Genomic DNA, 12,934 nt, shown 5'->3' on the forward strand with positions numbered 1-12,934 from the left:
AACTATTTTCCTCTCCTCTACGTTTTTCTTAAAACTTTTTCCTGGCCTTGTTATCTAGTTGTCATAGTGTTGACAATTGGCATCAAAGCACTGTGTCCCTTTTTGTTTTATATATCAGGCGTGTTTTATACATTCGTGCGTTTATATTGATGACTTAACAGCTAACGCTAGTCATTGTTGGCTAGCAGCTTTTTGCCCTCCAGCAGGGAGATGGGGGCAGGATGTTTCATACATGGCGTCACACTGCACAGGATCTACGTTCTCTAAACCTTTCTAACTGTTGTCGGGTTTTAAATGAACACATTTCTTAACTCATTTTCGGTTTGGTTCTGCAGGGCCTTCATCCAAGAATAATCGCCGAAGGCTTCGAGGCAGCCAAAGAGAAAGCCCTGGCTGTTCTGGAGGAAGTGAAAGTGACTCGGGAAATGGACAGAGAAACGCTCATCAATGTCGCCCGGACTTCTCTGAGGACCAAGGTCCACACAGAGCTGGCAGACCTGCTTACTGAGGTGAGGCATTTAGATCGACTTAACCAGTTTAATCTAAAAAACCTGGTGATTTTCTTTCCGTCTATGTTGGAAATCTGAGAAGCAGTTAAAATGTAAATCCTTCCGGTGTTGAGCAGGTTAAACAGTAACGATGAAATGTTAATTTTCTCCTGCTTCAGATGAGAATCTGCTGCTTAATTAGTGCAGGAACAAGGAATGATGCAATAAAAGATTTTTCTCTAATTTCTCATGTTGCTATTTGAGCTTTTACATTTCAGCCACTTGATCATGATTATGTTGTGCATTTGGAGCAGTTTAATGGCCTTCCAGTTGCCCAAATATGTGGAAAGCACCTGGAATATGAGTCCAGAGTCCTTTGTGACTCTGGATGTTCAAAAGTAAAAAAAAAAAAAAAAAAAAATAAAACTTTGCTACATGATAAACCTTCCTTTTATCAGTCAAAAACTGATATATAATTTTTCTGACAAAATCACATTTAACAATAAATCTATTAAATCTTAACTAAAAAGTAGAAATGTGTTGTTTTTCTATAGTTTAGTTAGTTTTAACTTTATTGTACACAGTATAGTGAAAGAATAAACAAAGTTAAATACAAAGAAAATCAATTTAAAACAAAAGCAAACAAGAGGGGAAGTTGAGACAAAGTTTGTTTATATAGCACATTTACAACAGCCTCAGCTGCCCAAAGTGCTTCACAACAAACACAACATCACAGGTGTATAAATGATAAAATGGAAATATAAAATTAAGTTTATTAAAGTCAATAAGATAATTATAAAATTTCAGAAAAATCCAAAACAACTCAAGCTGCAGCGATTTCTACACATTCAAGTCTTAATGCAGCTTTGGTCCCCCTCATTTTATTTTTTTATATTTCACTGATTGTGTAACTGGCAAACTGAGTCTTCACTTTGTCACTGTTTCTACCCAGAAGAGTGTTGTAGTTTCCACAAAATGTTTGCATTGAGGTATGATTGGAAAAAGATCGATCAAAATGAAAACGTTAATCTCCAGCTTTAAGTTTGCTCCAAACTATTGATTCGCCTGATTAAACGTTAAAGTGAAGTTAAATATTTTAAGAAATGTTGATCTTTCTGTCCTCAGGCTGTGGTGGACGCCGTGCTTGCCATCTCCAAACCCAACGAACCCATCGACCTGTACATGGTGGAAATCATGGAGATGAAGCACAAGACTGAGAGCGACACACAGTCAGTTTCAACAGATCACAAAAACTTCTTTATTATCTCTGAGAAATCTAAAACCCAGCCCCGTTTTTCTCCAGACTGATCAAAGGTTTGGTTCTGGATCACGGCGCCAGACATCCGGACATGAAGAAGAGGGTGGAGGATGCCTACGTTCTGACCTGCAACGTCTCTCTGGAGTACGAAAAGACGGAGGTCAACTCCGGCTTCTTCTACAAGAGCGCCGGGGAGCGGGAGAAGCTGGTGGCCGCAGAGAGGAAGTTCATCGAGGAGCGCGTGCAGAAGATCATCGCCCTGAAGAAGAAAGTCTGTCCCAGCGACGACAAGGGCTTCGTCGTCATCAACCAGAAGGTCGGCGAGTTTCAGCGCCGTTAAATCACCACAACATGGTGACGATGTTGGTCTGTTGATGTTTATCCACTTAGAGTCCAAACGTTTTGCAGCATTGACCAGAAAACCCAAAATCTGTCAAATAAAGTAGAGCAATATTTATTGTAGATTAGGGTCACTGTAAATAGAAAGAAGTGAGTAAATTTCTGCTAAAATCTCAGAAATTTTGTGATTAATCTCAGAAATTTTTCAGAAAACTTGGAAATTTTAAATTCAGAAATTTCCATGTTTTTTTTTTTGTTTTGTATAAAATATCTAAAAATTGGCTCTTATTTTTGTAGAAATTAATTACTTTTTTTTTTTTTTTTTTTACAATAGTCAAAAATTCAAACATTTAGTGGTAAATTTCTGATATATTTTTTTTTAAGAAAACTTGTATAGTTTTAGAAAATGTTTGACGTATTTTTTGGTACAAAATATTTGCCAAATTTACAAAAACTGGTTTGTAATTTTTTTTCTCTTTTTTGTACTTTTTCGTAAAAACATTTATATTAATATAAAAATTAGATTTTTTTTTTTTTTTTTTTCCTGGCAAATTAATGCCCTTGTTTTTTCTTGAAATTTTCTGAGATTACTCTCAAAACTTCTGAGTTTTTAGACAGAAATGTACTTTAATTTGTATCATGCTTGTGTTGCAGTTGGGGCCACAAACGGCCCCCGAGCCGCTCTTTGTCCCCCTGACTCAGTAGGATTAAACGCACAGAGCAAACACCCAGGGACGCCAACGTGGCTCTGCCTGGTTTTTTGTTTCTGTGCCACAGTAACGCTCATCTCTGCATCAGGAGAGTCGCTCCTCTGCTGCTTATATTCAGCGGATCAGAACAGAACTAAATCATTAATTGGTTTAATTAACGATGGTAAACGGGCTCGTCTCTCCTCTTGCTCAGGGTATCGATCCGTTCTCCCTGGACGCTCTCGCCAAGGAGGGAATCGTCGCTCTGCGCAGAGCAAAGAGGAGGAACATGGAGAGGTAAGAGATTGGAAGAGGAATGCATTTATCATTTGCATTCCTCACAAGACAACTGTTGGCACTTTTACATGTTAAATTTATAAAGAAAATCATTTTTTCCCCTGAAATAATTAGTGGTGATCACCTTCACTCTGTACAGATTTGGGGTATTTGAAGATCCCCTAAATATTTTCCTGTTCTAATCACAAAACATCAAATCTTACATGTTACAGACTTCCTGGAAATCAGGAATTTTCCAATTATGAACAGCTGTGTGAAAAATAGAAAATTATCTTTCATCATGTAGATCATGAGTATTACTGGTTTTACTGAGTGAGAGCGTTTTTACGTGTCCACCATCTTAGATTTAAACTAACGGGAGAAAAATGCACCAAACTGATTTTCCACGAACTCTGTCCGTCTCACTTTAAGTCTAAGTATTATACATTTTAAAATAAAGCTGAAGCAAGTTGCTTTTTTTATTTATCATTTGTTGAATTTACAGATAATGAAAACCCAAACCAGGTCACTGTTTTACACTCCAAACTTCTAAATATGAATTAAAGAGAGCGATTTGGGTGTCATATTTGAATATTTAAAGTTTGATTGTGTTTTTATTTTTCAGGCTCACTCTCGCCTGCGGCGGCATCGCCATGAACTCGGTGGATGACCTCACGCCTGAGTGCTTGGGTCACGCTGGGCTGGTTTATGAACACACACTAGTGAGTACAACAGATTTATTTCTCGTTCAGTCTTTTTAGACAGATGTTTTACTATGTTCAATCTGTTTTTCTATAGGGGGAGGAGAAGTACACGTTCATTGAGAAGTGCGGGAACCCTCGCTCCGTCACGCTGCTGGTGAAGGGTCCGAACAAACACACCCTGACGCAGATCAAAGACGCCGTGAGGGACGGCCTGCGGGCCGTCAAGAACGCCATCGAAGACGGTAACAAACCAATAAGCATAGATAAAATATGTAGCTTTTAAATTTAGCTCTCCACTTGAAATATCTACAACAGGGGAGTCGAAACGTTTTGCAATTTTGGCCAAAATTGTAGATCCAAAAATAGCAACGGGCCCAAAAAGCCAACTTAAAATCAAATGAAGTAGATTACTGTAGATCCAAAACTTGAAATGGATTTTTACGACAGAATATTAGGGCTTTTGTAGATAGAAAAAAAGGAGTAAATTTCTGCCAGTAACTCAGAAACTTTGTGATTAATCTCAGTGGGTGATTTGAGATTAATCACCCACCAATTTCCAGGGTTTTTTTTTTTTTTTTAAACTGGAAATTTTCTAGAAAATTTTCCAAAGAAAAATTTCAACCTTTTTCCAGAAAATGTCTGAGATTACTCTCAAAATTTGAGTTTTTTTTGACAGAAATTTACTTCATTTTGTCTTTTTTTCTGCAAGTCATAATTCGCCGCAACAGATTTTGCACGTTTGCCGTCTTAATAAATCGCATCCAGTTTTCAGTTGTTTTTTTTTGTCTCAGTTGAATAAATTTATTTTCAGTAATTAGGGCAGGATTTCAGTCACTTTGTTTCAAAACATTTGCTTTATTTATTTGAGTTTAAGAAAGAATAAAAGCTGGTTTGGGTGCATTAAAGTCTGGATGAACCTGGTTTTACCATTTGTTAAAACTTCGTTATAAGAACACGAGTACTTTGTGTTGTACTTTACATTTTCCTGTGTAATAAAGTTATTTTGGTAACAGTTTTTACTCTGATCATAAATTAAAAGTCTCATCTGCATCTACGGGTCAAATTTGTAAATTTAATTGCAGTTTGACGCCCCAGACTTACAGTTTGTCAGAAGTAGCTTTGGAGGCTCTTCAGTTTGCTAGTATTTGTAAAATTAATGTTTTAAAATACAAAGTGAACTGAATTTTGCACAGCGAACACCCAGGGACGTTACGGTGGCGCTTCCTGGTCTCCTCTGTCTGTGCCACAGAAACTCTGATCTTTTCCTCTGCATTAGGAGAGTTTTGTCTCTCCTACATGTATTCAGCTGATCAGAACAGATTCCTTGACTTTTATTATTTTTATAAACTCTGTAGGATGGAGGATTAATTTTAAATATCGCTTTGTGTGCTCAGGTTGCGTTGTGTCTGGCGCCGGGGCGTTAGAAGTCGCTGTGGCGGACGCTCTGGTGAAACACAAGCCCAATGTGAAAGGCCGAGCCCAGCTGGGGGTCCAGGCCTTTGCAGATGCTCTTCTCGTCATCCCCAAGGTGACCCCCTTTGACCTTTTCTCCTAAGATAAGATTGTTTGTTCTGTGTGCACACTGATGCACAGTGTCAATGTTTTAAGTGTTTACACTTAGCTGAGCTGCTTGTAGATTTTATTTTTTTTTTTAAGTTCATGGTGTATAAAGATTTGTTTTTTATTCTTTCTTGTTTGCAGGTTTTGGCCCAGAACTCGGGCTACGACCCTCAGGAGACTCTGCTGAAGCTGCAGATGGAGTACAAAGAGTCCGGTCAGCTGGTCGGAGTCGACCTCAGCACCGGTAATCATCACATTGATTTATGTGCAGCTGTGTGCAGGATGATTTTATGTGCAGCTGTGCACAGGATGAAGCTCGTTCTGACCTGAAATCCTGTTTTTGTTCAGGGGAGCCGATGGTGGCCGGGGAGGCTGGAGTTTGGGACAACTACAGTGTGAAGAAGCAGCTTCTCCATTCCTGGTGAGGATCCACTTCTAAGATGCCTCAGTCCTGACAGAGTTTCCTCCGTCTCTAACGCGTCTCTGTGTTTTACAGCACGGTGATCGCCAGCAACATCCTGCTGGTCGATGAGATCATGCGAGCCGGACTCTCTTCTCTGAAAGGTTAAGGAAGAGCGGCGGCGTTTGTCCTCCAGTGATGGTTGTTTACCTGACGGTTCAGTCAACGCCACCCAGCTCTCGGCACTCTGAAGCTCCCCAGTCGATGGCAAACCTGCGGCGGCCATCTTAGCATCAGAAATCATCGTTCACCTGCTCATGTTTTCATGATTTGTGCCCCTCTCTGGAACGATTGGTTTATTTATGCGATTTTTGTTAAAAGCACTGACCTGCAGTTCTGTTTCTACCCATTAAAAAAGTTCTTGGCTTGCAAGATTTGGTTGTTTCTTATTTCAAGAGAAAATGGATTTAAAAATTGACTCGGCTCCTTAGAAGGATAAAAATAAAACTTCAGAAGTCTGAGGTCTAACTGAACCAGGTCTTTGTGATTTGCTGTAGATAATTAGGGGATCCTGATGTCAGAGGTGTCCAAACTTTTTGTGAAGTCGACCAAAATTGTCAAGTCAAAATGGTCGGGCGCCTAAAAGCATAAAATGTTTTTTAAATCTGAAGAAATGTGAAACATTTTATTTATTTTTTTGCTGAAAATTCAACTTGCTGTGCAATAATGAAAAAGAAAAGGTTGTAGGAAATACACTTGCAAATTATTGTGGCTCGAAGCTCATAAGGTTCTGCAAATGGCCCTCAGGCCTCACTTAATTTTAACAACCTGCTAATACCAGATTTATCATCATTTCATGAGTTAGATTTTCACAAAAAATAATTGCAATTTCTATTTCAACAAATCTGTTGGCAAAATGTAAAATATTTACAATCACATTTTAATTCAATTTAAGAATCCCCTGAGTTCACACTTTGCATCTCTTAGTTTACAAATGAGCAAAATTACGTAATTGTACAATGTCAACCAGTAGAAAGATATATCTTACCAGTTGTCTATAAATAAACTCCATGAGCAGCATGAAGAAAATATGGAGAACAAGATTGTTTTGTAAACTGTTTCTACAAAATTGAGGAATAGATGAGACAAAATGTGTAAAGCGATAATGTTTGGGATCGAATCCACATCAAAAGAGCGCCATGTTTTGCTTAGTGAAACATGGTGCTGATTGTTTCACACTGATTTAAAATAAAGTTTACAAATGTCCGTTTTGACAAATCTAAAGCTGAAAATGAAAGAACATTTACAAAAGCAGAGTTCAGAGCTATCTGTCAGAAAATCTGTGATAACAGAGACATAGATGTGAATATCTTGTGGTGTATAGTTTTTAAGGCAGAGTCATGGCATGTTGAGACTGTTGAATGCTGAGTATAAATTAAAGGGATCATTAAATAAATAATATTTTAAGGGTGTGGGACACTTATGCAACCAGATTATGTCACATTAGAGGTAGAGCAAGATTTTAAGTTGCTTCACATGATTCACCTTTTTGTCATAAACTGGTTATGTAATATTGGTGTATAGACTTTCATACATGGTATCAGTGTTAAATAAGTGTTTATGGTCCATATATCAGATTTGGAATAAGGTTAATAAAAGTATTTATAGACATTATCAATTATTTTTGTCGTATTATCCCTTTATATGCTTTTGTGCACTTTTACACATCTAACATTTTATTTTCCTAGACCTTTACTATAGTTAGTGAGATTCAAACCATCTGAAATTACTGTTTTTCGTTTTTCTTATCCTAAGCGGAACCTTTGAACACGGAACGTTTCTCACGTCGCACAGATTTTTTTGAGTCGCCAAAAAGAAAAAGGAACAATGCAACAAAATAAAATTTAAAAGCTTTTGGAAATTAACCCGTGTTTATTAGTTAAATGCTAAACTTTCATGTTAGTTTTTAAGTTTAGCCTCAGCTCGCGGACAGAAAGTGTAAAAATGGACGTTAGAACCCTTTTCTGGTTATTTGCTGTTTTACTACCAGAGTTCGGTAAGATCTCATTTTGCAAAATGCATAAATGATAAATTATTAAACCTTTATCAGAATGGGACTGGTTTCCTTCTGACAGCCGCTGGGGAGATGGTGAACATCCCCGGAGGAAGGCTGGAGATGGGAACCAGAGCAGCGGACAGCAGGGACGGAGAGTCCCCGGTCAGGGCGGTGGAGGTGCTGCCGTTCAGAATAGACAAATATCCGGTCACTAATTCAATTTTCAGGTAGTATACCAATAAACCAGACACTCACATGGACAATATATCTATTTAACGCAGTGCTAAGTTCGCTTTTTTGTTCTTCTTTGCTCTCAACAGAGACTTTGTGCGAGCAGAGAAGTATAAAACCGAGGCTGAGACATTTGGATGGAGTTTTGTGTTTCAGGACTTTGTTTCAGAAGAACTGAAGAGCAAAGTGACACAGAGGATAGAGGTGAGACAGGAAATATGACCAGAACGATACAACCAGCGACACAAAAGTTGAGGTTTGCAAACTTTACGACTTCCGTTGTTGTCTTTGGGGTGTCCAAAGTGAGGCCCGGGGCCGTTTGGAGCTCTCTGAATGATTTTTTTGTGGACCCTGCTGAAAATTAAGAGTGCCTCAATCAAGAGCAGTACAGAGATGCACATTCCTAGGTATATTAATAATTTAAAATAAAACTTCACAAATAAACTTCTTGTTATATTTTAAATGTTTTATCTGCTCAGTAATAAACAAGATGGATCAGACCTTGTTTAAGTTAAGATCATTGTTTAAGTTAAGAGTCCAAGCTCAGCAACAAGAACAGCATGGGAGTAACTACTACTTTTGTTGCTGCATTTATCAAACAAACAAAATACAATAAAGTAGCTAACATTGTTTTATTTTAAGATTTTTCCTATGAAAATATTTCCTTAAAGGATAAAAAAGTCGTGTCCATTTGCATTTGGCTTGCAGGCTGCATTCCAGAGTTGTGGTCTGGGGCCACACAGAATCATTCATTGGGCTACAAGTGGCCCCCGAACCACACTTTGGACACCCCAATTTTAAGTTATTTTCCTTTCTCTGCTATCTAGTCTGCCCCCTGGTGGCTGCCCATAGAACGAGCCTTTTGGAGACAGGTAAGTTTTACGGTTTTCTTTCCAGCTGAGCGCATTCCTCAAGCCTCGCTCCTCCTTGCCTCTGCTCAGCCTGCAGGGCCCAGTTCAGGTATTCTGGAGCGTTTGGACTTCCCGGTGGTTCATGTGAGCTGGAATGATGCGCGGGAGTTCTGCAAGTGGAAAGGCCACAGACTGCCCACAGAGGAGGAGTGGGAATGGGCGGCTCGAGGAGGATTGCAGGGTAAACGGCACAGAATAATAGACCCACATTTGATTGGTTAATCTGCACAGCAAGTCAATAAATAAAACATTATCAGGAGTTTTATCACTATAAAAATTAAAGGTAACATCCAAATATAATGATTTAATGTTTAGTACACTAATCAGACATTTAAATCTATATTTATTAACAGTCTTTCTTAGATGGTGACATAAATAAATAATTTCTGTCAAGGAAGGCAGATACATCACACATAATAAGTAGTTTTTTTAACAGAAGAAAACCATTTTTTAAATTTGATTTATTTTCTTGTTTCTTTTTCTTTTCTTCAATGATTTCTGTGATCCAGGTCGGACGTATCCGTGGGGAAACAAGTTCCAGCCTAACAGGACCAACCTGTGGCAGGTCAGACTGTTTTCATTTATTTTTTAAATATAATAATTCATGCTAACTTCTCTGCTACTTAATGTTAACGTGTAAGCCTGTCACAATAAACAATAAATAAATTGCTTATTATGAATGAATAATTAATTTAAATGAATGCAAATCTTGTTTCAGAGATGCTCCCCCTCACTATCGTTGGTATGAAGTTGTTAATCTGCCTCTTTTGCCTGTTATCCTTGTCTAAGCTGAATGGCTATTATAATTTTGTAATATAATTTTGTTTACAGAGATTTCATGTAAACAAAATTGTTGTTTTGTGTGTTTTATTTGGATATTTAAAATGTTTTCCGGTACCACTGTTAAATGTTTTTTATTTTTGAAATTGGTCTCAAAATGACAATTTTGTCATTTATTGCAATAATTTCTGGGACAATTTCAGGAAAATGTGTTATGATTTCCATTATTGTCTCTTTAAGACAGAAAACAAACTGTGTCCTCCTGTGTGTTTCAGGGACAGTTTCCAGACGGAGACACTGCAGAGGACGGATATCACGGCATCTCGTCTGTCGCTGCTTTTCCTCCTCAGAACAGTTACGGTAATGGCGCCTTAGCTAACTTAAAATACAAAAACTAAAAGTATTTTTATAATTGCAGTCAAAAGGTAAGGTTAATAAGTATTTAGTTTTGCGTTGGCTGCTCCTGCAGGACTGTACGACATGATGGGAAACACGTGGGAGTGGACGTCCACACGCTTTCCGGCAGCTCAGCCCACCTACGTTTTACGCGGCGCCTCTTGGATCGACACAGTGGACGGCTCGGCCAATCACAAGGCTCGGATCACAACCAGGTGAGTTGCTTTTATTTTTATTCAGTAACATGTTATTTGAAGAAGACTGACATAACACCCGTCATAAACATGATGGAGGTTTTGTAAATGTGCAATTCGGTAAATAATGTCACTTTTAATGCAAAGTTGACACTTTTGCATTAAAAATATCTGTATTTACCAAATGACACTTCACGAAAACAGTTGTAAACATCTATGAAGACTCCATGTTCATGACAGGTGTCATGTCAGTCTTATGCACATCCCTTCAACCCCTGAAGTGTCTTTGGGGGTCAGGAGTAAAACAGCTTTAACAGTGATGCATCAGGGCAGCTGTGAAGACAGACTGACGGTTCTGGTTGTGTGTTTCAGGATGGGTAACACCCCAGACTCCGCCTCCGACAACCTGAGCTTCAGGTGTGCAGCCAGTTTGGGACAGAAAGAGAAAGCTGAACTTTAGCAAAAAACTGTTTATTGTTAATTATTTTGATTTAAAGTAAATGGAAGGAAATGATTTAAATTCAGGGCTCTGACAGGGAGGAACTGGATTTCTTTTCACTGTTTTTGGAAGAAGTCCAGTTGTTTTGTGTCGACGCAGCGAGGGCCACCATGACGGGACCCCAGGAAGTCTGAACACTTGAGAAGCAACTCTGATCTCTCCTATGGAGAAACTTCTTTCTACACTCAAATTCAACAAATAAACACTTAAGAAATAAAACTCACTGCCTCTAATTCAGTTTGTTTGCAACATAGACACATCTTGTCTCCTGAGACAAAAACATTAATTAATTCACTGAACAACAGAAAGGGGACTCTTCACGCTGAGATCTCTCTTTGTTGACTTATCTACGTGACAAGAGACCAAATCAGCGCTTTAGTTTAGTCACAGAAACCCAAATCCCTCCGCTGGCTCTTTCTTCACTTTCTCATGTTAATTGATTCATTTTGAGAACTTTGGTCTTGGTTTAAGTATCAAGTCGCTGTTTAAAGTCATTGTGGAGGGAAGGGTGATTTATTTTCCATTACATAAGACAAGCAGAATAAAAGCTGGTTATGTAAACACCCGTTAATCCCAGAAAAGCAATCGTGGATATTTGCCAATCATGCCGCCGGTAAATGAAGCAGCCAGCATGTTGCATGTGAGCAGGGTGAGTCTGCACCTCCACAGTTCCTGTCTGAAACTCGTCTGCAGACTTTCTGCTAAATGGAGCCACGCACATTTATCTGCACGTGAAACCACCAGCCCTACATTCAAGTTTTCATGTACATTAGTGGGAATACATGTGGAAGTCAAAGCCTGGTTTTAATGCAGAAAGTAAACATTTATGATTTGATCTTTATTAACACCTGTGGCTTCTCCGAAGCAAAATCCACTGACCTAATAACCTAAATAACTTGAGCCGTCTCATTAGTTTCCAAACACCAATTAATCAGTTGAACGTCAAGACAATTTGTGGTTTCATGTCCTAATCAGTTGCTAGGCAACCAGCTATTTCATCTCCGCCCAACTTCACGTTTAACTGATGAAAACCTGTTGAATCCTCGTTTCACTGCAGCGCTGGTTGAACCAGATATTTCATCTTTATGTCGGTGAAGTAGTTTTACATGTTGAGGCCGGGTGTCTCTCAATGTTTTGTTGTCTGTTTTGACACGGGGCAAATAAATACCCGAAGGAGAGGAGAATGCAATGTTCTTCATCCGTATGAGTCACTGCTCCCAACGTTTGGCTGAGCTCATGGAAAGCACGCAGTGTTTGGTTTCTTTTATGGATGATTGAGACTCGCAGCTGATCGATTTCTCTCAAAGTTTGAATATTATGGAGGATTTTAATACAGAGGTGTTTGTGTATGTTCTGTAATGTGCCTCAGAGTGTGAAGTTTATTTTATTACTGCATCAGTGCACAGTGGCGTGGAGACGATCCTCATCTTCTACTAGGAAAAATAATCTGGGTTTAGGTGAGGTGAGATGGATAAATCAGTTTTATCAAATTTTTTGATTCAATCTTTGGAAAATCTGGATTTGTTTTTTTCAGTCTATTGTGATGTCATCACGCTCTTGGCCGCCATCTTGTTTTACTCGCTGCTATATATCTTCTATTTATTTGGAGTTTGGAGTCAGGTAAACTCTATGATGAAATGCAAGAGTTTAAATTAAAAAAATTAATATGAAATTGTAACGTTACAAAAATAACATCCATATTACCAGAATAAAACTGTAAAATTTGTAGAATGAACACAAAACAATAATTATTCAAGCATAATTTTAGGATCTTCTTCTGGTAAAATTACATCTTTATCTAATATTCTGACGATATTCTTGAGTAATAATTAAATAATAAAAAGTCTAAGATTAAAGCCTCTTTTTGACAATATTGCCTGTCATTTGTAAATTATGTTTTAGAAAGTAAAGTGAGGGAAAAATGGATTATAATCTGCAATAGGACATGAAAACAATCAGAAATGGCATTTTTCAGCCGTGTCGCCCATCGCTGTCAGCCTGTCAGATAAAGGAGGCGACATTTTTGACTTTAAGTTACTGAGGCTGAAAATTTAAATCAGCATCTTCATAAAGCTTAAAGCAGCAGCAGCAACCATAAAATAATCCAAAGTTTCCTAATAAAATAAACAACTCAGACTTGACAAAATACAGTG

General features: G+C 38.2%; 2 protein-coding genes across 2 annotated transcripts in view; both read left to right on the top strand.

The window, feature by feature from the left end:
- cct6a (chaperonin containing TCP1, subunit 6A (zeta 1)) overlaps nt 1-6,148 on the top strand; it is an 11,319-nt gene extending 5,171 nt beyond the window's left edge. The window contains exons 4-13 of the mRNA XM_015036667.1: nt 336-509; nt 1,614-1,717; nt 1,792-2,062; nt 2,989-3,071; nt 3,676-3,772; nt 3,849-3,996; nt 5,149-5,282; nt 5,456-5,558; nt 5,663-5,735; nt 5,811-6,148. Coding sequence (XP_014892153.1) covers nt 336-509; nt 1,614-1,717; nt 1,792-2,062; nt 2,989-3,071; nt 3,676-3,772; nt 3,849-3,996; nt 5,149-5,282; nt 5,456-5,558; nt 5,663-5,735; nt 5,811-5,883 — 1,260 coding nt within the window. The 3' untranslated portion in view covers nt 5,884-6,148. The remainder of the gene's footprint in view (nt 1-335; nt 510-1,613; nt 1,718-1,791; nt 2,063-2,988; nt 3,072-3,675; nt 3,773-3,848; nt 3,997-5,148; nt 5,283-5,455; nt 5,559-5,662; nt 5,736-5,810) is intronic.
- A 1,405-nt stretch (nt 6,149-7,553) lies between these two features.
- sumf2 (sulfatase modifying factor 2) lies at nt 7,554-11,000 on the top strand. Its single transcript, XM_015036674.1, has 9 exons — nt 7,554-7,770; nt 7,850-7,997; nt 8,091-8,205; nt 8,829-8,873; nt 8,943-9,093; nt 9,422-9,477; nt 9,968-10,052; nt 10,162-10,303; nt 10,655-11,000. The coding sequence occupies exons 1-9, from the start codon at nt 7,671-7,673 to the stop codon at nt 10,740-10,742; spliced, it is 930 nt and encodes a 309-aa protein (XP_014892160.1). The 5' UTR covers nt 7,554-7,670; the 3' UTR covers nt 10,743-11,000.
- Nucleotides 11,001-12,934: the final 1,934 nt, after the last annotated feature.

The sequence above is a fragment of the Poecilia latipinna genome, unplaced genomic scaffold (genome assembly GCF_001443285.1).
Source record: "Poecilia latipinna isolate Pla-1442-1.1 unplaced genomic scaffold, P_latipinna-1.0 Scaffold375, whole genome shotgun sequence".
Taxonomy (NCBI): domain Eukaryota; kingdom Metazoa; phylum Chordata; class Actinopteri; order Cyprinodontiformes; family Poeciliidae; genus Poecilia; species Poecilia latipinna.

Bases quoted from the DNA above. Each gene is read 5' to 3' on its own strand.
- sumf2 (XM_015036674.1), top strand. From the start codon at position 7,671: ATGTTAGTTTTTAAGTTTAGCCTCAGCTCGCGGACAGAAAGTGTAAAA. The intron at 7,998-8,090 runs GTAGTATACCAA...TGCTCTCAACAG, and splicing joins GTCACTAATTCAATTTTCAG to AGACTTTGTGCGAGCAGAGA. The intron at 8,874-8,942 runs GTAAGTTTTACG...GCCTCTGCTCAG, and splicing joins AACGAGCCTTTTGGAGACAG to CCTGCAGGGCCCAGTTCAGG.